The sequence below is a fragment of the Peromyscus maniculatus genome, chromosome 11 (genome assembly GCF_049852395.1).
Source record: "Peromyscus maniculatus bairdii isolate BWxNUB_F1_BW_parent chromosome 11, HU_Pman_BW_mat_3.1, whole genome shotgun sequence".
Taxonomy (NCBI): Eukaryota; Metazoa; Chordata; class Mammalia; order Rodentia; family Cricetidae; genus Peromyscus; species Peromyscus maniculatus.
In genome coordinates this window covers 81299138-81324680 of record NC_134862.1, presented here as the reverse complement: position 1 = coordinate 81324680, position 25543 = coordinate 81299138, and the positions used below count along the sequence as shown (strand labels likewise).

The following is a 25543-nucleotide window of genomic DNA, read 5'->3' as shown; positions in this document are numbered from 1 at the left end:
TTATAAACGATCCAGCCAATAGCTCAGGCTTGCTACTAACTAGCTCTTACAGCTTAACCCGTTTCTATTAATCTGTGTGCTGCTCTGAGGCTCATGGCTTGTACCACTATCCCATTTTGTATGTTGACTCATTCTCTGTCTGTCTTGTGACTTGTCTGACTCTGCCCTTTCTCATTCCATCATTCTCAGTTTGGCTTTTCTGCCTAACTTTATCCTGTTCAGCTATTGGCCAGTCAGTTTGTTTATTAAACCAATCATAGCAACGTATTCACACAGTGTGCAGAAGGATTATTCCATGGTAAACCATAAAATTATTTTTGTTACTACTTCACAACTGTAATTTTATTACTGTTATGAATGGTAATGTAAATATCTGATGTATAGGATGGTTTTAGGTGATCCCTGTGAAAGAGTCACTCAACCCCCAAAGGGGTTAAGACCCACAGATTGAGAACTGCTGCTGTAGGACATTTTCTTAATTGGTGATTAATATGGGAAGGCCCAGTCCATTGTGGGTGGGGCCACCCCTGTGCCGGTAGTCTTGGGTTCTATAAGAAAGCAAGCTGAGCAAGCCATGGGAAGCAATCCAGTGAGCAGCATTCTTTCATAGCCTCTGCATTAGCTCCTGCTTCTAGGTTTCTGCCGTCTTTCAGTTCCTGTCCTGACTTCTTTTGATGAAGAGCATAAGCCAAATACATCCTTTCCTCCTCAACTTGCTTTTGGTCATGGTGTTTCATCACAGCAGTAGTGATCTTAACTAGGAAGGGTACCCAAAGAATACACATGTCTAAACGCCTAGTAGGAAGTTGGAAACTTGAATCCAATGCTTAGGTGAGAGACCTGGAGTCTGAAGTGTCAGCAAGTGAGCGCTGACTGAACTGACAGGAGAGAATGACATTGTTCTGGAGAGCAGTGTGAATACTGAAGGAGCACAGGGATGAATTCTAGGCATTTAAGAGGAGGAAGGACATCCTAGGGAGCTTCGTAGTGAAAGTAGAAGGAAGGATACGGATGAGGAGTCTACCTTTAAGAAGGTAAGGTGAGGCTGAGGGTGTAGTTCCGTTGGCAGAGTGCTTACCAAGCATGCATGACACCCTGGGCTCAGTCACCAGCACTATATAAACTGGACATGGTGGCACATACTAGTAGTCCCAGCACTTAGCACTTGGGAGGTGGAGCAGGAAGATCAGAAGTTCAAGATCATCTTTGGTTGCATAGTTCTGGTGCGTGTGGGGGTTGTGGTGGGGAGAAGAAGGTAGAAAGAATGAGAAGGAAGAGAAAGCTGAAGCAAAGATGGGTACTGAGTGGAGGGAGGTATTTGATTTGATTTGTTTGTTTGTTCCAAGACAAGGTTTCTCTGTGTAGCTCTGGCTGTCCTGGAAATCTTTCTGTAGCCCACACTGGCCTTGAACTCACGGAGATCCTACCTGCCTCTGCCTCCCAAGTGCTGGGAGTAAAGGTGTGTACCACCACCATCTGGCTGGTATTTGATTTTGTTATGTGAGATGCAGATGAGTGAAGAGGTCAAAGTCAGGTATGAGAGAGACTGGGGATAACTGACAGAATTGGAAAAGGACAAGACCCGCCTCCTGGGGTGGGGAGTAGTCTCTGAGTAAGGACAGTCATTTATTCTTCCAGAGAAGATGAAGGAAATCAAAAAGTTTGTGGTGATGAATGAGATTTGTACTTTGTCCCCAGCTGGTGGCACTGTTTGGAAGGTCTCTGGGTATGGTCTTACTGGAAAAAGTATGTCACTGGAGGCAGGCTTTAAGCCTGGTGCCATTTCAAGTTTGCTCTCTCTGCTCACTACTGTCAGTTCAAGATGTGAGCTCCCAGCTTCGGCTCCAGCCACCGAGTCTGCTGTTTCCTGTTCCATTTCTCTACCATGGTGGACTCTCATCCCTCTAGAATCATAAGTCAATTAAACCCTTCTATAAGTTGCTTTGGTCATGGTGTTTTACCACAGGAACAGAAAAGTAACCAAAACAAAGTTACGGTAGCGATTCTACACTAGAATTATTACTAAGGTAACAAAAAAAAAATACCCATAGTTGGACAACACCTTGGAAGTTTCTGGTTTAATCACTGTGGGATGAGTCCTGGGCATTGCGTATTTTCAAAGTTTCACATGAGGTTATAATCTATGATGAAGGTTTGAGAATCACTGGTTTAATGTGTAGGTAACTTTTTAGATTAGTGATAATGGAATTGGATTCAAGGAAACTCACAATTAAGAAGAGCTGAACGAGTAGAGAGCCACAAAAGTTTGAGACAGATAAAAACGGGGAAAAGAAAGATGTTAGAAAGGAAGGGAATGGACAGTAACCTAGTGGATTTTACACTCCAGGGTCTAGAAATGATGCAGCTCAGTTCTCCTCCTCTTCCCTCCTCCCCTTCTTCTGTTTTTGTTTTGTTTTGTTTGAGACTGAATTTCACCATGTAGCCCTGGTTTACCAGGAACTCCCTAAGCAGACTGGGCTAACTCCTGGTAGAGATGAGAGGCTAACTCACAGAGATCTACTGGGGCTAACGGTGTGTCCTGGCACATTCCAGCTGACTCCTTCTTCTCCTTTCTTCCTCTTCCTCCTCCTCCTCCTCTTCTTCTTGCCTTGAAATGTCTCAATCCTTCTTCTTCTGCTTCTGGATTGCTGAGTGTGTTATCACTCAGGTTTACAAATACTTTTGTCAGAATTGAGAACAGCCCTTCCAGGAAGATGGGCAAGGGCTAGGAGGAGCTCTCTCTTACTCCTAGATTTATCCATAGAACAGTAAGAAGATGGAGGCTGTGGTCTGGCCTGTGGGTACCTTATTGTGGTCACCAAACCTGATAGGTACGTGAACATTTCTAGTCAATCACATTGAAACAATTGGTGTTCCCAGCACTTAATGGCGGCCCATAACTGCCTGTAACTCTAGTTACAGGGGATCTGACACCTTCTTCTGGCCTCCTTGAGCATTAAGCACACGTCAGGCATACATGTAGACAGAACACTCATGCACAAAAAATAAAAATACTGAATCTTTTTTTTTTAAAAAGAGCAATACTGTTTAAAAAAAAAAGTCCTACTTTCCATTAAAGCAGAAGACCTAGTCTTTATCATGAGAGCAAGGACTAATATCCAGGGACAGCTTTTTTTGTTGTTTGTTTGTTTTTGTTTTTCAAGACAGGGTTTCTCTGTGTAGCCTTGGCTGTCCTGGAACTCGCTCTGTAGACCAGGCTGGCCTAGAACTCAGAAAGACCCACCTGCCTCTTCTTCCCGAGTGCTGGGATTAAAGGTGTGCGCCACCCTCCGCTGGCCAGGGACAGCTTTACTGACACAGGAAGCAGGCAGGCATTTTCCTACAGCCTGGACTGTCCTCCTGAAGAAAAGCTATTCTCACGTCTTGAATCTTCCCTGAAAGACAAAACCTGCCAGGGTTTCTGAGACATAGGATGACTGCTTGCTCCATCCCTGCTGCCCACAACCATGGGCTGGCAAGGAATGAAAAGAACTTTTACTGAAGGCCTTGACTTTGGACTAGGAATCGCCTTCCCTGAAAAAGAATTCTGAAAGAACCAGGGGTGCCCTAGGCATGGAACAAGGAGGCTTGACCGGGAATTGACTGGGGCCTTGTGCATCTATGGAGGGCGCTCCTTCTGTTACCTCATTAGTACCTTTCACATGAATAGAATTGAGGTTTAAATAAATAAGTCATCTGTGCATTCAACATCCAAGAATGGTAAGCCAGACCTGGTGGTATTTGGGAGGCTGAGACAGGAGGGTTTTAAATTCCAAGCCAGCCTGACTACATAAAGAGACCCAGACTATATAATGAAACACACACACACACACACACACACACACACACACACACACACACACACACACACCCTCAAAGTCTGATTGTCCCACCACGTGGTCCTTCAGGTTTCTGGCCTCCCGGTTTCCAGCCCCGCTCTGCTTCTGCAGGTTGTCCTCCTCGGGAAAATTGTGACTGGGACGTCTCTTGCCTCAGTGCTCTTCGTCCTGAAGAATTAGGCTAAGTCCTTCAGACCCTGAACGGATGATCCTTGTCGTTGGATCTTGGCTCCCACTCTGATTTGAGGATGCGTGAAATGCGTTCTACAGGTGAGAGAGGAGGGTCGTTTGGAGAGCTGTCGGGTAGGACACACTAGAACAATTACATTCACTGACGGAGAGCTCTGTAAGACAGTATTGTCACTGCAGATGTAATTTCTCAATTACGTCTCACCCTCAGCGGAGAGAAAACAAGAACTGAGTGTATTCCAGGCTCTCGCCTCACAGGCATTAATCCCAAAGTCTCGTGTATTGACATGACATCTTGACTTACATTTCAAGCTTTAGCTGGGGCCAGTCTACAACATCATCTGTAATTCTGACGTCAGAAACTCGTTTCCAGTTCTTTTTTTTGGGGGGGGAGGGGCTTCTGAGGTCTGGGAAATAAGCTGGCAGAGCATGAATATAATATACACTAGACATAACAGAGAGCCTGCCGTGACGAGGCAACCCCAACCCTGTCCAATTATAAACTTGCGTTCAACATCGGAGGCGTGCTTTGGACAGGGCGGGGGATTCTGATGTCTTTCCTATCTCCTTTTACTATGTCCTGCTCTCTTGCCACGGTTCCTTAAATTCCTGGTGTTATGGGACCTCCTCAGAGCGGCCCAGTGCCCGGCACATGATAGAAGTAGGTGAATGAGGGCAATGAGCTTGCGCAGACTGTGGCACTTGAAACGATGCCTATTTCATGAAGTCTTGGTGCTAAATTCTTTGCTAACCCATAAAGGGGGAACTGTGGCTGAGGAAAAGCAAGGGTCTGGGCAAGGTAGATGAGAAGCGTTTGTTTAGACTCTTCACCTTTGAACAGTCATAACTCAGACAAAGACAATCTGTTCTCATTTTGGGGACGGGTTAGAATGCAGAGCAGAGACGAGGCAGTTGGAGGAAAAGACTCCATCAGAGAAAGGAACGGAGGCTGGGAGTCCGCCTTCTCTGGGATTTCTTAATCACAGGGTTGGGAGGGCAGGTATCAGAATTGAAAGGTGGAGATGGTAGGGGTGTTGAGACGTGTGTGAAGATGCTTTTGAAGCGGTGCTGCTCTAGGTAAGTGGCAGGTTACAGGGTAAATAATACTAGCGGCAATATAATAATACTTTTTGCTTTCGCCCAACTCGGAGGGCAACCTGGCCTTCCCACAGCCACTTTACGGTGGGCTCTCCCCTGTTGGGTTCTTTCCCGCTTTAGGAACTCTTAACTGGTTTGTTTCTTAGTGTGCTCTGAAGTGGGAATGCCTTAAATGTGCCAGATATTTCGTGCTAACCTGGAGCCTACCAGCAACGCTCAACTCCCCAAAAGTCCTAGGGTGGAGAGCTTGGAGTTCCGCACCGACCCAGGCATTTTTTTACTCTAGGCTTCCTGGGAGAAGGCCCCCTTCTCCTCCGCCTCCCAAAGTCCCGGGCCCTCGTCGCCGCCGCCTCCCCCTCCCCCGTTCCCCGTAGGGCAGGATTCCCTTTGTAATTAATCCCAACACTCAAACCAGAGGGGAGGAAAACGTGTTAATGAGCGAGCGTCCCAGTCTGACTAGGCGGTCGTCGCTCACAGCTAGAACACCGGGTAATTAAATTATTTTTGGAAGAAGGGGGGTATGGTGGCGATGGTGTCAGGGAAATTCCGTATACATGGGAGAGGGGCCTGTCTCTTGTCACTAATTAAAATCAGGGATGACCCTTTTCGCAGCTCTGGGCCGAGGGGGATCAATCTTCCCACGTCTCAGATTCCATTGGATTTTGTGTGGCCGGGTTTATGGTCCCAAAGAAGAGAATATGGCCAGCATCAGGGCCTAGGGGAAAGGTCTTCAACGGGGTGGTGGTGGTGGAAGAAGACAGCTCCAAGAGGGGCTGCGGGCTGGACCAAAGCCAAGACCCGAGGCAGCATCAAGCCCACCTTCCCGGCCAGGTCCGCAAACCCGGAGCGGATTCCCAGGATCCCGAGGGCGCAGGGCATGGCCAGGCGCAGAGCTGGGGGTGCCGCGACTTGGGGAAGAGCCGGGCCGCAGACAATGGACGCAGCGGCGGGAGGGGCGGCGGCTGCGGGAACAGCCGGGAGGCGGCACCTGGGAGCGCGCTCCCCGCCCCCTGCCCCCCTCCGGTCCCCTCCCCCTCTGTCCCCTCCCCCTCCGCCGCCGGCTCGAGATCTGATTCCTGATCCCCGATTGCTTGGTCCTCGGTCCCGCCATGGGAGCCTGAGCGCCCTGCAGTCCCCCCGGCCCCTTGCCCCCGGGGCCTCGAGGGGGAAAAGAGGCGAGTGGTCTGGGACCGAGCCGGGGTGAGCGACCTCCGGAGCCCCCCCTCGGCAACCCCCATCGGCCGCGCTGCCGGTCCTGGAGCGCGGAGTTCGGAGCGACCCGGTGCGCTGCGGATACAAAGGCGCGGAGCGGAGCGGGGCGTGCGCCCAGTCCACCCGGCTGTTCGCAGCGGCGGGTGAGTGGCGGGCCGCGGGGGCGCGGGCAAAGTTTGCAGAAAAAGAAAAAAAAAAAAGGAAAGAAAGCAGCAGGAAAAAAAAAAAAAAAAAGGAAATCATGTAAAGGATCAGGGAGCGCCCGGCCCTGGAGAAAGCGGGGTGGCTTCTGGGGGGGAAAGGGGGGCTTGAGGCAACCCCCTTCCGGTCTCTTCTCCACTGAACAACCGAGTACCCCCAACTTTGGGGAGGGGAAGGGGCGCGTGGGGAAGGGGCGGAGCCCAGGCCTTAAGAGCCGGGGACTTTCCTGGGCCGGGGGCCCGGGTCGGGCGCTTGAACGATCCCAAGGGAGCCCATTGAAGCCGGGGATTGGGAAACGTGTGTTGGAGGTGGTGGGAGAGGCCGTGGAAGGATCGGAGGCTGGAGGTATTGGAAGCTGAAGGTATGTAGGGATGCATATACACCTTTGAAGTGTGGGGAGGGAAGGGGCAGGTATATGTTCCGGGTGTAGAGTGGATCCCTGAGAGATGGCCCTGGACAGCAGTGTGTGTGTGTGTGTGTGTGTGTGTGTGTGTGTGTGTGTAGCCCAAGGATGGGACTTGCGGTGATACTGGGGAATGTGTGTCGGGGTGGGTGGGTGGGGGAGACTGCATCATCTCTCTCCCTCGTCCTATTTACTCATCGAAGGTCTTGAACATTGCATTAGTGAGTTTTAAAGGGTTGTTTGGGGGATCAGTATACATGATTCTTTGTTTTTTTGTGTGTGTGCACGCCTTGATGGTGCTGCGTGTTCCTGCAGGTGGGCCCTGGGTTTGAATGTGTAGATGTTTCTCTCTCTCTCTCTCTCTCTCTCTCTCTCTCTCTCTCTCTCTCTGTCTCGTGTGTGTGTGTGTGTGTGTGTGTGTGTGTGTGTGTGTGTGTGTGTGTGTGAGAGAGAGAGAAAGAGCGCGCCAGTTGGGTTTGGGTATGTATTTGTGTGTATACTCTAGGGAAGGGGTGTGTATCTGTGTGTGTATGTGCCGAGAGAGGGGCTTATAGGAAAGAGGTGGGTGGGTATTAGAGAAGGTGGGTTATAAGAGCAGAATGGATGGTGTATGTGGATAGGTGTATGTGCACCTGTGTGGTGGCAAGGGGTGTGTGTGTGAGAATCTGTGCTCTTATGAGTAACCTGTACTGATGGGTAGACATCAATGTGTGTGCCTGCCTGCCTTTGCTAGGGTGTGTATGTTTGAGTGTATATTGGGGGTCCCTCTTGTCTCTGCAGGCAGATTTTCCTGGCGGAAAGCCCAAGGGAAGGCTGTCTGCAGGATTTGAATGGCTCTGCCTTGATTCAGGGGTAGTGTCTTGAGTATCTGAGACCCCAATGGGGATTGTGCATTTGGGGGGTAATGAGTTGTCTTAGGTGGTGCGTATTTGGGAAGATGGACTTTTCTGGACGACTGTGTGGATTGTGGGGGAATGGGGAATAAGTCCAGGGGAGGTGGAGGGGCTCTGTAGTCCTGAATTTTGGGGTTCAAGGACACAAATAAGAGGCGTGACCTTCCCCACTCTTCTGGGGTGGGCCTTAGTGCTCTTTGAGGCCACATGCTTGGCTGCTCTGCCCCAGTTACTTTCTCCGAGGCCACAGCTCTCTGGGAAAGCCATCTTGAAGGTGGCTGCTTCAGAGCCCCCCAACTCTGCCCTGCCTCTAGGATCCTGAGGAGCGTGGTCTGGAGGCGAGAAGAAGCATGCACAGAAGAGGCATGAGACCTGGTAGAGAGCCGCAGGACTGAGAAAGTGACATGGGGTGTTTCTCTGGGAGTTTCTGCAAGTGTGCCCGAGTAGTTTACCCTGCAGTTTCTTGATGAGAAGCACTGTGTGTGTGTGTGTGTGTGTTCATATGTGTATGTGGGCTTGTGTTTAAGGGTGTGTTGTGTTTCTGTGTGAATGTGTCTGTGTGTGAGTTCATGTGCACATGTGCTTACGTTCAAGTGTGTGTGTTTCTGTGTGTGTGTGTTTGCGTGTGCACGTATTGGCGCTGAGCTTGCCAGGGGCCAGATGTCCATCTGGTGGGAAGGGTCTGTGTTCATCATCATGAGGGTGGGTGGGAAGTCAGAGACCATGAAGAAGACATCTCTTCCTCCCTAAGAAGTAGCAGCTACCTCCTTTCTCCCTTTGCTCTTGCTCATTCTCTTTTGGGGTGAAGGGAAGAAATGGGTGGTCGTCTCCTCTGGGACCCAAGTCTTGTTCCCGGATGCGCGCTCTTGATCATGTTCCTCTTGCTGCCAGGGGTTAGTTAGGCGGAGACACGGGTTTTTAAGACAGGGGCTGTAGTTGCACATGCCCATTAGAGTCCCTGGGTAATTGCAACTGGAATGTCAGTCTCTAATGGGCATGTGCAGTTGGAATGTTCCATCTTTAGCCCTCAGAGCTCCCTACCCTTCATAAAGCCCGGGGAAAGAGTGGAGAGGTTTAGAGAATGTGGCACTAGGACGAGGAGCAGGCTAGGAAGAGACTCGGTGTCTTTCCCCGACAGTGCTCCATTCCTTCAAACCGGCCGGCCGCCCATCAGATGGTTTTTCCCACACCTGCAGAGCGCCTGTAGTGCCCTGGCTTTCAGGGTGCCTATGGGCTCAGCTGATGCTCCTTACCAGTAAGAGTTGTCCTCCGAGCAGGGGGACTTGTGGTTAGACAATAGGAAGTGCCATTTCAGAAAGTACTTCCAGACTGGGGACCAGTGACCACACGGGCCCCTCCTTCCCTATTGTCTTGGTCCTGCTTTCTGCTTTCTCGGATGCCCACAGGGCTGCCTTCCTTTCTGCCTCTTCTCTGCTCCCTCACCTTCTTGTGGGACTTGAAGAAGGCCCCCTTTCCCTGGCCCGTCATTCCCTCCAGCTTTCTCTTGTGCTGGCTCCCACACCGTGAGGGCAAAAGGAAGAGTCAGAGGTTTCACTCCGTGCTGAGAGCGGTGTGACCCGATGCATGTAGCTGACCTTCATTCCTTAGCCTCCTGGGTGTCGTAAGACACCATCTTCCAAGCCCGCTTTGAACCCATCCACAAGGAATCCCAAGGCCCCCTCCCGGCACTGTGACCTCTCTCCCTTGCTGACAGTTTGCTTTTAACTTCTAGCTCTGCCACATCCTAATTCTGTGACCTCAGACAAAACGGAGAACTTTGGTAAGCCTCACCTGTTACATGGGGTTGATGATAATACCACGTCTCAGGTTTATGAGGACCTAGTGAAATAACCTGGAAAGAGTGTGTTCCTCAGTGCCTGGCGCAGGGGGAAATGACGTAGCAAATCCTGCCTGGCGTGGTTGGTTTGGATTTTAATCCACGGATGTAGTAAGGGATGAGGTCTGGGCAGTAGGGCAGGGGAGTGAGCTTACTTTGCGCTCTCCTCTGGCAGATCCCGTTCAGCACAGTCCACTTTCTGCCAGGTGTTATGAGAACCACGGGGGATGGAAGGGTGCAGAAGACACTGTTCACAGGGGAAACATGCTTGAACACGTCGATCCCCCGCAAGCCCCTGAGTGCCGGATGGAGGTGTATTCTGGAGGCCCTTGCAGCGTGGAGTTGGGTTCTGAGGAGGAGTATTGGGCAAGGTTCCCGAAGGAGATGTGTTGGCCACTGGAGTTTTAGAAGTTAACATGAGATGAACATTGAAGAGAATGGAATTTACTGCACACACACACACACACACACACACACACACACACACACATACACATGCACACACACACACTACTATGCAACCATTTCTGTCCAGTTGTGGAACATTTTCACTAGCCCTGAAAGACACTTTGAGCTGTCGTTCCCAGTGCCCTCTTGTTCAGCCCTTGGCCCACCCCCAAGCTGCCTTCTGTCTCTGTGGAGTTACCTGTTCTGGCTATTTCCTCTAAACGTCATCATTTTATGTCCAGCTTTCTCCGTTCAGCACGTTTGCAAGGCTTATTCATGTGGCAGCATGTATGTACAGCATCCCTTTTGATGGCTTAGTAATATTCTACTACATGCATATTCCTTAGATTATCGTCTTTCTTTCTTTCTTTCTTTCTTTCTTTCTTTCTTTCTTTCTTTCTTTCTTTCTTTCTTTCTTTCTTTCTTTCTTTCTTTCTTTCTTTCTTTCTTTCCTTCCTTCCTCCCTCCCTCCCTCCCTCCCTCCCTCCCTCCTTTCTTTCTCTCTCTCTCCCTTCCTTCCTTCCTTCCTTCCTTCCTTCCTTCCTTCCTTCCTTCCTTCCTTTCTATCATCTATCTATTATCTATCTATCTATCTATCTATCTATCTATCTATCTATCTATCCATCCAACTATCTATATCTATTTTGAGGCATGGTCTTGCTTTTTAAAATCTTTGGCTGGCCTGGATCTGCCTGCCTCTCCAGCTCCTGGGTGCAGGGATTAAAGGCCTGTGCCATTACGCCTGGCCCTTCTCAGCCGTTTTTAAAGGATAGAAGACAGGGAGAGAACTGAGGAGGGCCTTGCTGATAGAGGCTGAGCATGAGCAAGAAGGACTGTGAGGGTGTTTGGTACTGCTGCCTCTTGAAGTCCGGCGTGCGGATTTGGTCTCAGTTTCCCTAGCTATAAAACAAAATTAATGATTGCTTTCCTCTCATGTCCTGTGGTGTTAGTTGGTAGAAGTGGCTGCATCAGGGAGAGACTGGGATAGTGCTCTCTCTTCTCAGATCTTTTTTTTTAACCCACCCTTTCCTCCTCTCTCCTCGAAGCTCGAACCTGTGTGCCTCTGCCCTCATCCCTGTGCGAATTCGTCTTCCTGCTTTGCCTCCAATCAACTTCCTCTGTCTCTGAGTTGACCTGAAACCTCTCACCCTCTGCACAGGTGGGTAGTCCTGTGCTCCATGTGATTTTGATAGCAGAGGTGCAGATGGACTCTGTCGACCTGTTTGGTCTTCGACAGCCATTTGTCGCCTTCTCTGCTGAGATCTGGACAGAGCGACCGTGGGCCATGCAGGAGCTTTTCATCTCTCCCCCCCTCCCCCAGCTTGGTACAGAGTGGGAGGCAGAGGCTTCCATGGTGGGGCCCTTTGGAAATGAGCTGTTGCGGTGCCAGTCTGATGGCCCTGGCAAGGTTAGTAATTACAGACAAGACAGCTGGGAAGGGGTTTGGGAGAAGCAGGTTTGGAATCAGCAGCACTGAGACTATCCTGGTAATCAGGGTGGGGCCCTGAGAGGGGAGAGTGGGTAGTAGCTGGGGGCTGGGGTGGGGCAGGAGGCTTGGGGCCTCCTTCCTCTGAGTAGCTAGGATGAGAGCCTGGAGAAGAGTGGGAAGCCATTGGATCCTAGGCCTGACCGCACTGAGGTCGGGGGAGGAGGAGGGCAAGGGAGAAGCTAGGGGACCCAAGAGCTCCCGAGGAAATGGATCACTGTGCGATTAATTTCTGGCTGAGGCCCATGTTGGGGAGGAACCACCTCTGCACCCAAGGATGGTTCCTCCTTATTCTGAGTGGAAGCTACCTTTTTATAATGAGGCTAGAAGAAAGAAGTAGAAGGATTGACCTGCAGTGCCTAAAAGAGTTGGGAAACCAACATTTCACTAAGCATCAGTTTCTGTCTGTCTGTCTGTCTGTCTGTCTGTCTGTCTATCTATCTATCTATTTTTTAAGGGTCTCACTGTGTGGCCCTGATGGGCCTGGAACTGTGTTGTAGACCAGGCTGGCCTCAAACTCACAGAGATCTGCCTGCCTCTGCCTCTCAAGTGCAGGGATCGCGAAGGCGTGTGGACATTACACCCAGCCTTATTGAGCATCTTGTATGTTACAGCTTCTGTGATTCACTTAGATACATTATATAGAAAACTATTGTGCCCATTTTACAGACAGGAAAACAAGCTTAGCTGAGACAAGGAGGTCTTCAAGACAGCGTAGCTCCTGAAGGCTGTGCCTGATCTCTGTGATTTCTTTGCTCTTTGGTCTTCCTGTCCCCAGAGTGCTCTTGTCGTCTGTCCGAGCTGCCGTCCCGATTCTATGGGGCTGCTCGTTCTTGGCTTTAGCCTTGAACGTGACTAATTCCTCTTCCCCCTTGGAAAGCCAGCTCGAGTCCATGTCGCCTGATGAGTGGAGACATCCTCTAAGGATGAGAAGCAGATGGGGTCTTAGGGAGAAACCCAGTCTTCGCCCAGGAGGGCCCCTCATCATCTGAGCCGGACTTGGGGGCTCCTGTTGGAGCCGAAGCGCTTCCTGTCTGTGTGGAGCAGGGGCTGCAGCAAAGAGGCGGAGCTCACGGAATCTTGGGTGGAGAGGGGCCTTGGCCGTCCCTGCCCGAGGGTTTCCCCACAGTCGGGACTGCGGGCCTTCGAGTTCCGCTCTCACCGGCGCCTGGCTCCCCCGGCCTGGACAGAAGAGAAGAGGGGGTTTGTGAATGGGGGCACTGGCTTTTTAGGATAAGGGAGGAGGTCAGACCGAAACAGGTGCCGAGCCTGAGGTGTGAAGTGGCGACTCGGGAAAAACAGCCAAGTGTGAACAGAAGCACTTATTTTTGTCGTCCTGCTTTACTCCAGGAATGGAAGTGGTAGATAGAAGGATGGGTGGGGGAGTTGATAATCTGCAGAAAGAGTGAGAATCTCGGTCGGGTGAGGGAGGTGGGTGTTGTCAGGAGGGCGGAGGCTGGCTGGAACTCAGGCCTTTCGGCCTGCTCACTGTTCCTCGATAGGAGAGGCCCCGGGCTGAGGTCGGTGGAGGGGCTTTTATGGAGAAACCCAGGCCTGCCACACACACACACACACACACACACACACACACACACACACACACGGCACACACACGGCACACACACACACACACACACACACACACACACACACACACGGCACACACACGGCACATGGCACACACACACACATGCACACTGTCTCACACCTTGAGGCTCTCACTACTGCTTCCCCATACAATCCGGCCTTCACCCACAGTGTCCCATATGGCTTCCTTCCCATCCCCACATCTCAGATCCCCTGGTCCACATTGCCAGCCTGGGGTTGGCTGGCTTCCCCTTCCTAAACAACTCTTCCGGCCTTGAGGCAGGGGCTGGGTGAGCAGGCTTTGAGGTCTCTTGGGGTCAGGGACAGTTGAGGCCCACTCAGGACATCAGGCAGTGAAGACAGGCAGGCATTTTGTATGACGGTGGGCGGGAAGTGGGTCTGTGGGTCTGCACAGCTCACCTACTTCCTGTTGTCCTCCCATTTTCCTCCCAAGTCCGTCTACACCTCACCTGGTATGTGGGGAGGGGCCTCTTTTGCCACAGCCTGGGAGGCAGCGGGTCGAAGCCCTGTGGGTGGCGAAAATTAAATAGAGCAACCTGGCATTTCAGTCCCGGTTGCCTCTGTACAAGTTCTGTGTCCTCTCTCCCTATAGCCTCAACCTGGGAAAGATGCCAAAGGGAATCTTTATCCCTCAACATCCTGCTCCAGATTGACCAGGGATGGATCTAGGGGAAACCAGAGGATGGGATGCTATGGGCTGTGCATGTGTTCGTATGTGCGCATGCGTTGTGTATGTGCTGGACTGGGGGCAGGGACTTTGAGAGCGGGATGGGGGTGGGGGTGCCACAGAGAGAGAGCAGAACAGGTCTCTACAGAACCTGCCTAGCCAGGGTGGGTGGAGCTGGGTGGGGCAGGCAGGAACCATTCCAGGTTTCAGAAGGGGAACTAGAATATATGTTGCCTGTGTATGTGTGTGTCAGTGTTTCACGTCTGGATGTGGAGGGTGTCCTCCACACTTCCCCGCTTCCCTCGGAGGGAAATTACAGAAGGTGGAAAGGGGCGTGGCTCCGCTTCCTAGCTCCTTTCTAGTTAGTATCTGGTACCCTGGCAGGAGCCCATCTGTGGGCTCTTCCCCTGCCACTCGGCCCCTCCCCTGCTAGGAGAAGGCTCCGGCCCCCACCCTGGGGCTGTGAGGATGGTGAGCTCATGTCTGGCCCTCCTAGGAGAGTGCTTGGTTAGCAGTATGGGGGTGGGGCACCTGGTGCCAGCTCCTGGGCACCCGGTCTTGCAGCCTTCCCACCGGGCCCCCTGAGATCCAGCTGCCTTCTTTGGCCTCTTGGTGGCTAGAGCCACTGGGTCTTTTCTGAGGGCGTAAGGGTGGATCTGGTCTGGAGCCCAATTTTAGACGAAGGGTGGTCCGTGCCCATCTGGACCTTGGTTCTTTCTGTGGTGGGAAGGATCTCGCATGAGCCCCTTGGGATGGGTGGCTTGTCCGGGTCCAAGGCTGGGTGGGGAGGAAGGAAGGAGTGCTGACATTCTTTGGAGTGGTGGCTGGTTACATAGGGATTCTTTGCCACTAGGCTTAGGCCTACCTGACCTCTGACCTTTTGTCACTGCTGGGAAGGCTCAGGAGTCGGCAAATCTCCCCCTTCCCTCCATTTCTTGTACTGTTTGTCTGTTGAAAGAGCAAGGGGGACTCACAGAAGAATCTGGTTGCTCTTCAAGAGATTTCCCCTTAAACCCAAGTGCTAGTGGATTTTTCCCAGCTGTAAGAGGCCAGAATGGGGGGGGGGGCAGGCTAGAGAGATGGCTCACTGGTTAAGAACACTGGCTGCTCTTGCAGAGGACCAAGATTCAATTCCCAGCACCCACATGGTGGCTCACAACTGCATATAACTCAAGTTCCAGGGGATCTGGTGCCCTCTTCTGACTTCCGCAGGCACCAGGCACGCATGTGGCAAGTAGATATACAAAACACACACACACACACACACACACACACACACACACACACACACACACACACACACACAGCCAGAATGGGCTGTCATGGATGTAGTGACCACTGGCCAGCCATTTCCTTCCCTTCACTGGGCCTTACTGTAAAATTTGGTTGGTTTTAGGGTTCTAATGCTTGCAGCTGCTGAGAGAACTGGGTGGGTCAGTTCACTCTCTCCCAGTGTAGGAGAGAAGGGGGCAGAGTCAGAGCTCCACCACTTTCTTTAGAGACTCAAATTAGGTGTCTGTATTTTCACCCCATCAAAAGCCTTGAGTCTCCACTACAGCCTGACAGAGATGTTTGGCCTCATCTCTGATAATGTGGTGAAGAACGAAAGAACCTTTGAACCTTTGCTCTGACCTAGGACTAGGTGCTCTGCTCCTGGCCAGATAGCTAAGTAACCCCCTTCCCCAAAGTAGGCACTCAGCACTTGGGAGGGCAACTTAGGAGTCACTCACCTACTACCTACAGGCTGTGGTGCAGCAGGCGGGCCAGGCCGGATACAGTAAGACCCTGACTGTTGTGTGGGAATCAGAGGGCTGTAACGGGCAAGGTCCCACAGACGGATGCCTCTTCCAAAGGAATACCTGTCCCCAGGCAGGACTACCCTTCCCGGTCTCTGGCAGAGAAGAGGACATGGGGCCTACCAGAGACAGACTCCTGTCAAAGCAGTACTTTTAGCTTCTTGTCCACTTTTCCATCCTCACGAAACCCAGATACCTCTGCCCCACAGACCTGCTGCTTCCAGGCCTGATACCAGTATAGATGAAGAAGAGAGTCAGGCAGGCTCTTTAGAGGTGTGCGCTTGGATCGGTCCCTTCCCTACCTTTCTCTGCTGGCTGAGTCACCCTGACTCCTGCTTCTTTCCAGATGTTTCCTCAGTGTGCTCTGCCCCATGTCCCCATCCCGGGTCCACAGACCTGAATTGCCCTGCAGGGCTAGAGCAATGGCAAAAGGAGGTGGTGACCACGGGCTCCTATGCCTGGTCGCTGTCCTGAGCACCTACCACATGTTTTGTGTGTGTGTGTGTGTGTGTGTGTGTGTGTGTGTGTGTGTGCGCGCGCTTGCACACATGAAGAACACTTGACTGTCCACTCAGCTGTTCCTGTGAGGGGTGGGTGAGGAAGGGTCAGTTGGTGCTGGTCTGTATTTTCCCAGCACCCATATCCACCCACGTACCATGTCCCCTAGGGCCTTGCTCTCCCTGCCTCTTGCCAGGCTTTCAGTTTATTTTCTTCTGGAGGCCTCCGATTGTTTCTTGAAGAAACCCGATCCCAAGCTCAGACAAAAGCTGGGGCTGCCAGAGGAGAAACCCCATTCTCTCCCCCTCTGTCCCGTTCCCCCACCTCTATAACCTTTCTCGCTTTGGATGCTGGGTATGGGTTCCAGGACCTGGCTGCCATCACCTAGGCAACAGGGGGCTTTGGTTGCTATGGTGATCAATGTGGGAGAAGCTGGGCAGCCGGGACAAAAGCCCCCACATTCCCCTCAGCCCTCCCCCCAATTCCCTTGGGGTGATACTGAGACACATTCCATTAATTTTATTTCTGAAAGGCCTTTGGAGGGAAGAAGGGTCTCCTTTTTGTGTGGGGCTCTCTCTGCTCTCCCTCTCTCTTCTTTGGCCTCCTTTTAACCCCAGATAATCCATGGCTGGTTTGAGTAGGGGACTAGGTGCCTGTGTTTGTGTCTTGAGGAGTGTGTGTGAGTTGAAAAACAGTGGGGCATATTCGCTTTTTACAGCCTCCCACCCTCTGCCCCTCAGCTGGGTGCAGCGCTCTGCCCTGTGCCAAGTCTAGACTCGGCTCCTGTCTTCTCATCGCGCTGACATTTCTACTTGTTGATCTCATCCACTGATTCCCCTCCCCCACCTTGTTTCCTGGGAACGCTGCCCACCCGGGAGACCCTCCAAACCTGATTCTTGAGACTGATTATGTAAGGGGGGGGGACTTCTGCCCATCTTTTTGCCTACCCTTTATCCCTTCCCCAAAGGGACAGCAGGCAAGGGCTTCAGAAGTTGTGGTCCTTTGTGCCCCCTGTGTTTGGTAGCTGAGGGAGGAGCATGATTTGCTGCATTTTGGGTAGCCCCCTGTATGCCAGGGCTGTGGGGTTCATCTTGCTAGGGAGGAAGGGAAGGGGCTCCAGGCTAAGTAACTCAGAACAAAGAGTTGGGAGATGGCTGGCACCCTGTCTGGCTTGAAATTTATCTGCAGGGGAAACGGAGCGGCTTCACCTCACATCTGGGTGTGTTTGAAGTAGTGGGTCTGCTTGGGGTGGGTGTGTGTGTGCGCGCGTGAGAGTTCTTTATTTAGTCATACAATTTATTTATACCACCGCCTTCCCTAGTTTCAGAGGAAGTGGTTGGGGACCGGAGTCTGAGAGCTTATTAATTGCTTAACTATTAGTAGCTGTACAGTCTGTGGAAGCACTTCCTTCATCCCTGTGTTCCTTGCAGCTACCCTATGAAGGAGGTATCATCATCACCTCTTGTCTTACCAAAGGGCTCACCGGGCCATAAGCACAAAAGGGTAACTTGCCCCCAGTCACACAGCTCAGCAGTGGGGATGGTGGATTTTAAACCCAGATCTTTGTGTAAATCCCAGGCTCTTTCTGCTGTTGGCTCTGGTAAATAGAGTGCAGGTATTTGGGGATGAGGATGGCGGATGAGAGGGCTCTAGTGTCTGTCTGGATCTAATCCATGGCTCTTCTTTGTCCTTTACTTCACCCCCTCCCCTTTCTCCCCTGCCCAATCTGTCGGTCTCAGAGCCTCCTGGCGAAGTTCAGTTTTTAAGAGGACAACTAGAAAGAATAGGTGGGAACCACATCAAAAAGTAGTGCAGCCATGCCTGTCTGAACCGCGTGGAGGAGTAAACCAGTAGAGTGGGTTCCCAGAGGAGGGGTAGAGGAACCCGGCGTGTAGTTTGTACACAGAGGGGTGAACATGGGGTGGGCCCTGTTTGTGGCCTCGTTTTAGAGAGGTTCAGGTTTGGGTTGAGGTATATCTGTCCCCAAAGTATGTCTATCACATATTGCTTTGATGTGGGGGTATTGATATCGCTGGCTCATGGACTGACTCTGTTAGGAGGAGAAGTGAATAGATTTCACATTGATTCTTATCTCCCCACAACGGCAGTTTCCCTGACAGTCAGACAAGCGTATTTGTTTACTTAGGTGGGTATCGGTTGCTTGCTCTGTACCCGCAAGGAGGGGAGATGTCTGCAAATATGTGTGACTTATCCAGCTCATTCTCCAGTGGTTGGTGATTTAAAGTGGTTGGAAAGAAGATAATTCCACAAAGCAAATCTGTTTCAGTGCGTAAAACAATGGACTTCTTGGCCACCTTGGACCTGGTTGTGTTTATTCCTCCCTGGAATTCCACTTGTCTTACTGGTGGTCTTGAGATTACACTCGACTGGCCTCTGGTCTCCCCTTCTCAGCCTCTTTGCTGGATTCCCTCACTCACGTGCAGTGTGGAGTTCTTGAATCCAATGACACAGTCTGCTCCTGAGCTCGGTGCCGTGTCTCTCTGCCTGTTGCCCGTACCTCCAGCTCAGACGCCAGCTCACTGGATGCCCAGCTGTCCATTCCTCACAGCCATGAGCTTCAATGCGCGGAGAACAGTACTCACAGCCCTCTCCTCTCCAAGCTTGCTCCTCCCCACACATGCTCCTTCACAAACAGGATCGTCCCCAATTCTCTGCCTCACCAGAGACCCAGTACCTTCTCCCTTGCTCAGGCTAGGTTTTTTTTTTTTTTAAATTATTTTGATTGCATTTTACTTACTTACTTTGTGTGTTACTTTGTGTGCTTGACTGCGTGTTTTTGTTGCTCCTCACCCCCTCAGCCAGCCTTTGATTGGTTCTGTGAGTCAGTCCATTTCTTACCTCTTCCTTGGTTCTGGTGGGCCAAGTCTTCGTGCCGAGGACCTCCTCACTGCTCTCTCCGTTTCGGCTTTTTCTTCTTTCCAACCCAAATCTGCACAGCTAAAGAGGCTTCCTGATAACCCTCGAGTAAACCCCGACCTTCCCATTGCCTCCCGCTGTTCCTGTCAGCCGCTCTGCTCTGGTCCTCGGTTGGCGGTTGGTGGTTCTTTAAATATACCAGCCCTTTCTTGACTTGGCCTTCTCTCGTGTGGTGTTATTCCTTCCTCTCCTGGGGCCTTTTCTCCCTCTCTTGGGCATCTGTTTGAGTGTCGTGTCCTGCGCCCCCCAGTTTCCAGACACTCAGTTTAAAGTTCCTCCGTGGGGCTGGAGATGTAGCTAGCTCAATGGTAGAATGCTTGCTTAGAACATCCCCAATACATTTGCCTGTTGTCTACCGTCTTGTTCCCTTCCTTCCCCACGCTGACACGGCTGCTTGGGTTTATTGGCTTTAGCTGCTCAGTGTGCATCTTCCCCTAGACCGTAAACCCAGAGTCAGTTACACCACAACACCCAGGGCATAGCAAAGTGTGTAGTTCCAAGTCGGTGAGTTTGAGAGGTTTGCTCCATCCGTGAGTGAAGGCAGGAGGTGCCCAGGGCACGGTGATGACTTCAGTTAGTGTTGCCAGCAGCATCCGTGGAGAAGATGACCTCGGTTGCTGGAGTAGCTGGTGCTTTTTTGTGAGAGTTGGGGCTGGGCTCTGAAGGATGGGGGGGTGGCACTTGGAAAATCGGGGAGGAGGTGCCACCCTCTGCTGCAGAGTTAGTCGTGCAGGGTAGATGAAGGAGGCTGCCCATCAGCCCAAAGTGGAGATCGACTTTCCATCTTGCATGTCCAGAGAGTTTAGGCGTTTTGGAGGATGCTTCTGTTTGTTTTTTACTTCACTGTGTTGTCAGTCTCCATCCCCCATCTACCCATCAATGAGAGAGAGAGAGAGAGAGAGAGAGAGAGAGAGAGAGAGAGAGAGAGAGAGAGAGAGAGAGATTATGTTTGTGAGCTTGTACATACATGCACGTGTTGCTAAGTCTCCCTTTTCCTGGCTGAGAATAGGAAAGTACTGCCTTGATTCTTCCCAGTGGGGCATCCAAGCTGGGTTATTCTGGGTGACCTTCTTGCCCTGGAAGCCTGTGCTGACATTTGCCCCAGCCCTGAATACTAGACACACTGGGGGTGGAGGGTCTTTCTAGCTGGCAGAGCAGGAGGAGCTGAGGCCATTGGACAGAACAGGAACCCAAAATGAGGTATCCTCAGGTAGTGTCTGGGCTTACCCGAGCTTCTGGTGACATTTGGGGATGGTTTTCTTTTGTGTCCTCACCCATGGGGAGCCCGAGCGACCCCTAAGCAACTGCTTTATCTCCTCAGGGATCGTCGCTTGAATTTCTCTGAGATAAGCCCAACTCGTCCAGCAAAATAGAGTCCCTCAGGGTGACGGTTGACTTCCTAAAGGTGCCTCTTGGCCTGAAGAAGCCTGTGCTGAAGGAGGTGGCTGTGGGGCCCCCCAAGAGGCCCCAGCCCGCGGCCCTGGAGCGCTACAAGGCACGGCGTTCAGACGCCATGGACACCGAGTCCCAGTACTCGGGCTATTCTTATAAGTCGGGCCATTCCCGCAGCTCCCGAAAGCATCGGTGAGTCCGGCTGCATGGTGGAGAGGGTCCGGCTGCGTGGAGGAGAGGGTCCGGCTGCGTGGTGGAGAGGGTCCGGCTGCGTGATGGAGAGGGTCCGGCTGCATGGAGGAGAGGGTCCGGCTCCGTGGTGGAGAGGGTCCGGCTGCATGGTGGAGAGGGTCCGGCTGCGTGGAGGAGAGGGTCCGGCTGCGTGGTGGAGAGGGTCCGGCTGCATGGTGGAGAGGGTCCGGCTGCGTGGTGGAGAGGGTCCGGCTGCGTGGTGGAGAGGGTCCGGCTGCGTGGTGGAGAGGGTCCGGCTGCGTGGAGGAGGGGGTCCGGCTGCGTGGTGGAGGGGGTCCGGCTGCGTGGAGGAGAGGGTCCAGCTGCGTGGAGGAGAGAGGCGGCGGTGTATGCTGAGGTGGGGGGGAGGGGACCTGAAGGACCTTGACTCCCTCTTGACCTTTTGTTCCTGTTTCTCTGGCTGCAGGGACCGGCGGGACCGACACCGCTCTAAGAGCCGGGATGGGAGCCGTGGAGATAAATCGGTGACGATCCAGGCTCCAGGAGAGCCCCTGCTGGACAATGAGTCCACTAGGGGAGATGAGCGGGTGAGTACTGGGGATAAAGTGCTTTAACTCTGACATTTTCTGATCCCTTGCGGGGAGGTGGAGGCCCGGCTAGTGAAGGGAAGGGCTGAGATGGCTATCTGGTCTCCTAGGACAGACGCAGGATCCAGAAGGGTATCTTTTTGTTTGTTTTTCAAGACAGGGTCTTTTTTTTTTTTTTGTAACCCAGGCTGGCCTTGAACTCATTATGTAGCGCAGACTGGTCTTGGGGTTTTGTTTGTTTTGTTTTGTTTTTGTGGTGGTGGTGGTTGTTGTAAGACAGGGTCTTACAGTGTAGCCCTGGCTAGAGAACTCACAGAAATCCGCCTGCCCCTGTCCCCTGAGTGCTGGGATTAAAAGTGTGTGCTACTATGCCTGGCCCCCAGACTGGTTTTAAAATGGAATCCTCCTGTCTCTGACTCCCAAATGTAGGGATTACGGGTGTGCACTGCTGTTCTCTTCCTTTGTTTAGTGTTTCAGTGGAAGTCTGGGGATTTTAGTGGAAACCCTTTTGGAGGTACTGGCTCCTACCCTTTCTCAAGAGGCGGAAGGGCTTTAGCAGAGTGAGGAGAAAGGTCCCTGCCCCTCCAACGCTCCTGTCCGCCAGTCAGGCTGGTACAGGCTGGAGTAGGAGGGCGGGGGTCTTGGGGAGAAGACCACAGGTTTCCCTCTGGTTTATGCCCTCTGCTGTTAGCTGGTGGAACAGCATCATCTAGGTCCTAGGGAAGAAGAGGTTTTGGGAAGAGGAGATGGAGCCGGGGCAAGAGAGAAGAGGCTGAGCAGTTAAGGGAGGCACCTTGGAAAAGAATTCTCCAGGACGGGGCACCATTGTGTCCGCCCTGACTTCTGGTTCACTGCATTCCCTGGGTCGAGAGGACAGTAGGCAGAACACAGTCCTGGAGTTTAGGAGGGACAGGATTTGCAGTGACACTGAGCTTATCTTATTCCTGTACTTTCTTCCTGGGAGTATCTTAGGTAATGGAGACTCTTAGCTTCTTTTCTCTCAGTGGGGTGGGGCGGGGGTGGAGGGGAAGGGTTGGGGCGGGGGACAGACAACACCTCTCTAGCATTGGGAACTCTTCATAGATTTTTGAAGTGATCTTGAGACATGATTAGGTCACTGCCTGTTGGGGTGGGGTTCCCTAGGCCTTGATCTTTGAGAGGGCTGACAGTGTATCTGGGGTCACCGGGTGAGGGTGTGGTTCCAGTCCCACAGCCGACAGTGGCCGGCTCTTCTATTTTCTATATTCACATCGGATTCTTCCCCCATCTGTGGGAGAGGAGACTCCTCCGTTCTCTAGTCACTGGCCCTTCCAGGCTACCCCAGGCTACCCCTTTACACTGCACTGTGTGGGTCAGTCTTGTAGCCTGCATCCCCTGGGTTTCAGGGTATGATTTCCATATGTCCAGGCTGGAATGTTCTGGAAGTGAATTGTGGGTAACTGAAAGTCCTGGTGATCTTGGAACTTACTTTTTTTTTTTTTTTTATGGTGAAAAAGTATATTTAGAATTAGCCAGCTGGACTCAGTTTAGATGATCCCAGTTTTGTTGGCAATATCCAGAGCATCATAGTCAGGAGCTGACCGAACATACGCCTTCTCTCTGTTGGACCTTATGAGAGTGTTAACTTTGGTCACATCCATGTCAGAGAGTGTCTTCCCAGCCTGGTTGACCTGGTGCTTGTTGGCCTTGACATCCACAATGAACACAAGTGTGTTGTTGTCTTGTATCTTCTTCATGGCTGACTCAGTGGTCGGGGGAATTTGATGATGGCATAGAGGTCAAGCTTGTTTCTCCTGGGCGCGCTCTTTTGAGGATATTTGGGCTGCCTTCGGAGCCGCAGCGTCTTGGGCCGCCGGAACGTGGGTGACGTGCGGATCTTCTTCTTTTTGTGGCTGTGGACGCCTTTCAGCACCGCCTTCTCCGCTTTCAAGGCCTTCACTTTGGCTTCGGCTTTGGGAGGGGCAGGAGCTTCCTTCTTCGCTTCCGGCGCCATCTTGGAGAAAAGGGGGACTTCTTTATAAGATGGTGTCTAGCCACTGCAGAGAGACAGATTTGGGCGGATCACACTCTGAAGGGCGGCTGAGGAGCCCAGCCTGTCCGCTGCTTATCCTCCACAGACCCTATACCCTGATAATTCAGATGGCCACCCGGCAGAGCTAGCCTCATAGAGACCCACGGTGATCCTGAGTCTGCAGCGTGTTTCCCATATCCTATGTCGGTCATTCACTGGTCTTCCTGTCTCCTCTTCTCCCTTAGTGAGAAAGCTGTAGTAGCTCCTCATGGTTGGAGGACAGATGCCTTTTTAAAAAGACAAGGTCTCATTTACTTCAGGCTGGCCTTGAACTTACTAATATATTACTGAGGTTGGTTTTGAACCTCTGATCTTTCTTCCTCTACCTCCCCAAGTGCTAGGATCACAGGCATGTAAAAGCCCCTGTCTCTCCCCCCCCCCCCCCCCCAGATTGTCTTGTTCTGTGGCCCAGGCTAATCTTGAACTCACACGAATCCTCCTGCTTCAACCTCCTGTGTACTGGGATCATAGTCACACGTTACCTCACTTGACTGGGAGAGATGTCTGTTGCTTAGCCTGGCACTGCCACATGGCCTGCACAAGGGGCGTCTGGCTTCCCCTTCCCAGGCACTCTGCCCTCTGCCCCTGCACGTGGATCCCCGGCTCTTTGAATCTCAACAGTTCATGGGCATCTTGTTTAAGTGCGGACCGGGCAGGCTTAGTCAATGTTTGGTGGGCCTGTGGTTCTGCATTTCTCACAGGCTCCCGGGTGATTTCCACGCTGCTGGTCCACAGAGTGCATTCTGACGAGCGGCCCCCAGGGATCATTTAGTGCAGAGTTCCCAATCTTGGCTGAACATTATAATCATCTTGGGAGCCTTTAAAAAAAAAAAAAAAAGGTTGACAAGCAGATCTCACTTTGCATAATTGGTATGTTTTCCAAGCTCCCTAGGTGATTCTAATGTGTGTGGCTGGGGTTGGGAACCACTAATTCAGATGAGCTTTTACATGTCACCTGCTGCTGGGGGTCAGCTCGGGGCCTGTCACTCTCTGGAAAAAAGGCGCCTGTTTTGCCTTGGCAAGCCTGCACTTGGGTCACTGTCACTGCCCAGGCTATTCTTTTGGCAGCGGTCCTGCACTCCATTTTCCTGGGGGTCGTCACCGCACACGTGACCGTTTTCCTCTCTGATCTCCATGCAGCTCCCCAGGGACTTGAGTTTCAGGTTGCAGTTTCTGCAGAGACGAGATGGGCACGCGCACAGTGGAGCTCAGCGAGCTCTCTCTGATGACTGCTGCGTGTGTGTGGCGGTGACCTCCCGTCTTCTTCCCGCAGTGCCCTCGCCCGCCTGCGCCTCTGCCTCTGCTCACCCCTTCTCTCTTCACCCCCTTCCCGACTGTAGGACGACAACTGGGGAGAAACCACAACCGTTGTCACAGGCACCTCTGAGCACAGCATCTCCCACGATGACCTCACGCGCATCGCCAAGGACATGGAGGACAGCGTCCCGCTGGATTGTTCGCGCCACTTGGGCGTGGCGGCGGGGGCCACGCTGGCGCTGCTCTCTTTCCTCACCCCACTGGCTTTCCTGCTTCTGCCTCCGCTGCTGTGGCGGGAGGAGCTGGAGCCATGTGGGACAGCCTGTGAGGGCCTCTTCATCTCTGTGGCCTTCAAGCTGCTCATCCTGCTGCTGGGCAGCTGGGCTCTGTTCTTCCGCCGGCCCAAGGCCTCGCTGCCCCGAGTCTTCGTGTTGCGCGCCTTGCTCATGGTGCTCGTCTTCCTGCTGGTTATCTCCTACTGGCTCTTCTACGGCGTGCGCATCTTGGATGCCCGGGAGCGCAGCTACCAGGGCGTGGTGCAGTTTGCCGTTTCGCTAGTGGACGCCCTGCTCTTCGTGCACTACCTGGCTGTGGTTCTGCTGGAGCTACGCCAGCTCCAGCCCCAGTTCACGCTCAAGGTCGTGCGATCGACGGACGGGGCCAGCCGCTTCTACAATGTCGGCCATCTCAGGTATGAGTGCATGGCAGTAGGTGGGACTTGCTGAGGACCAAGAGGAGACCTTGACAGGGTTTGGGCGGGAGGGAGGGTGTGATGGTGGGGACAGTAAGTGATGGATTAGAGGGGCTGGGCGGGAGGGAGTTTGCACACAGGAAGAGAGTTCAGTGATATTTTCAGCCTAATGGCAAAGCATGTATGATTGTAGGATTGTGGGCGAGATGCCTATGGGAGTTGTGATCTAGGAGTGAAAGGCA

General features: G+C 52.4%; 1 protein-coding gene, 1 long non-coding RNA gene and 1 pseudogene across 7 annotated transcripts in view; 1 reads left to right on the top strand and 2 right to left on the bottom strand.

The window, feature by feature from the left end:
* Positions 1 to 6181: 6181 nt before the first annotated feature.
* Positions 6182 to 25543, top strand: part of Vangl2 (VANGL planar cell polarity protein 2) — a 29168-nt gene continuing 9806 nt past the window's right edge. Inside the window, exons 1-5 of one of the 5 annotated variants that reach the window (XM_042258623.2) lie at positions 6182 to 6481; positions 11166 to 11278; positions 20433 to 20695; positions 21162 to 21282; positions 24694 to 25301. In XM_042258623.2, the coding sequence (XP_042114557.1) occupies positions 20625 to 20695; positions 21162 to 21282; positions 24694 to 25301 (800 nt within the window). In that variant the 5' untranslated portion in view covers positions 6182 to 6481; positions 11166 to 11278; positions 20433 to 20624. Of the gene's footprint in view, positions 6482 to 11131; positions 11279 to 16603; positions 20322 to 20432; positions 20696 to 21161; positions 21283 to 24693; positions 25302 to 25543 lie in introns of those variants that run through there. The other 4 variants (XM_006990592.4, XM_042258624.2, XM_042258626.2 and 1 more) reach the window with 4 other exon arrangements.
* On the bottom strand, positions 12195 to 16536 carry LOC121821104 (uncharacterized). The gene is made up of 2 exons (XR_013043399.1): positions 16332 to 16536; positions 12195 to 12787 (listed from the first exon to the last, which is right to left on the bottom strand). It is a non-coding gene; the product is annotated as an uncharacterized LOC121821104 (long non-coding RNA).
* Positions 22359 to 24701, bottom strand: LOC107402908 (large ribosomal subunit protein uL23 pseudogene; annotated as a pseudogene). Its single transcript, XR_013043398.1, has 2 exons — positions 23836 to 24701; positions 22359 to 23318 (listed from the first exon to the last, which is right to left on the bottom strand). The product of XR_013043398.1 is annotated as a large ribosomal subunit protein uL23 pseudogene (transcript).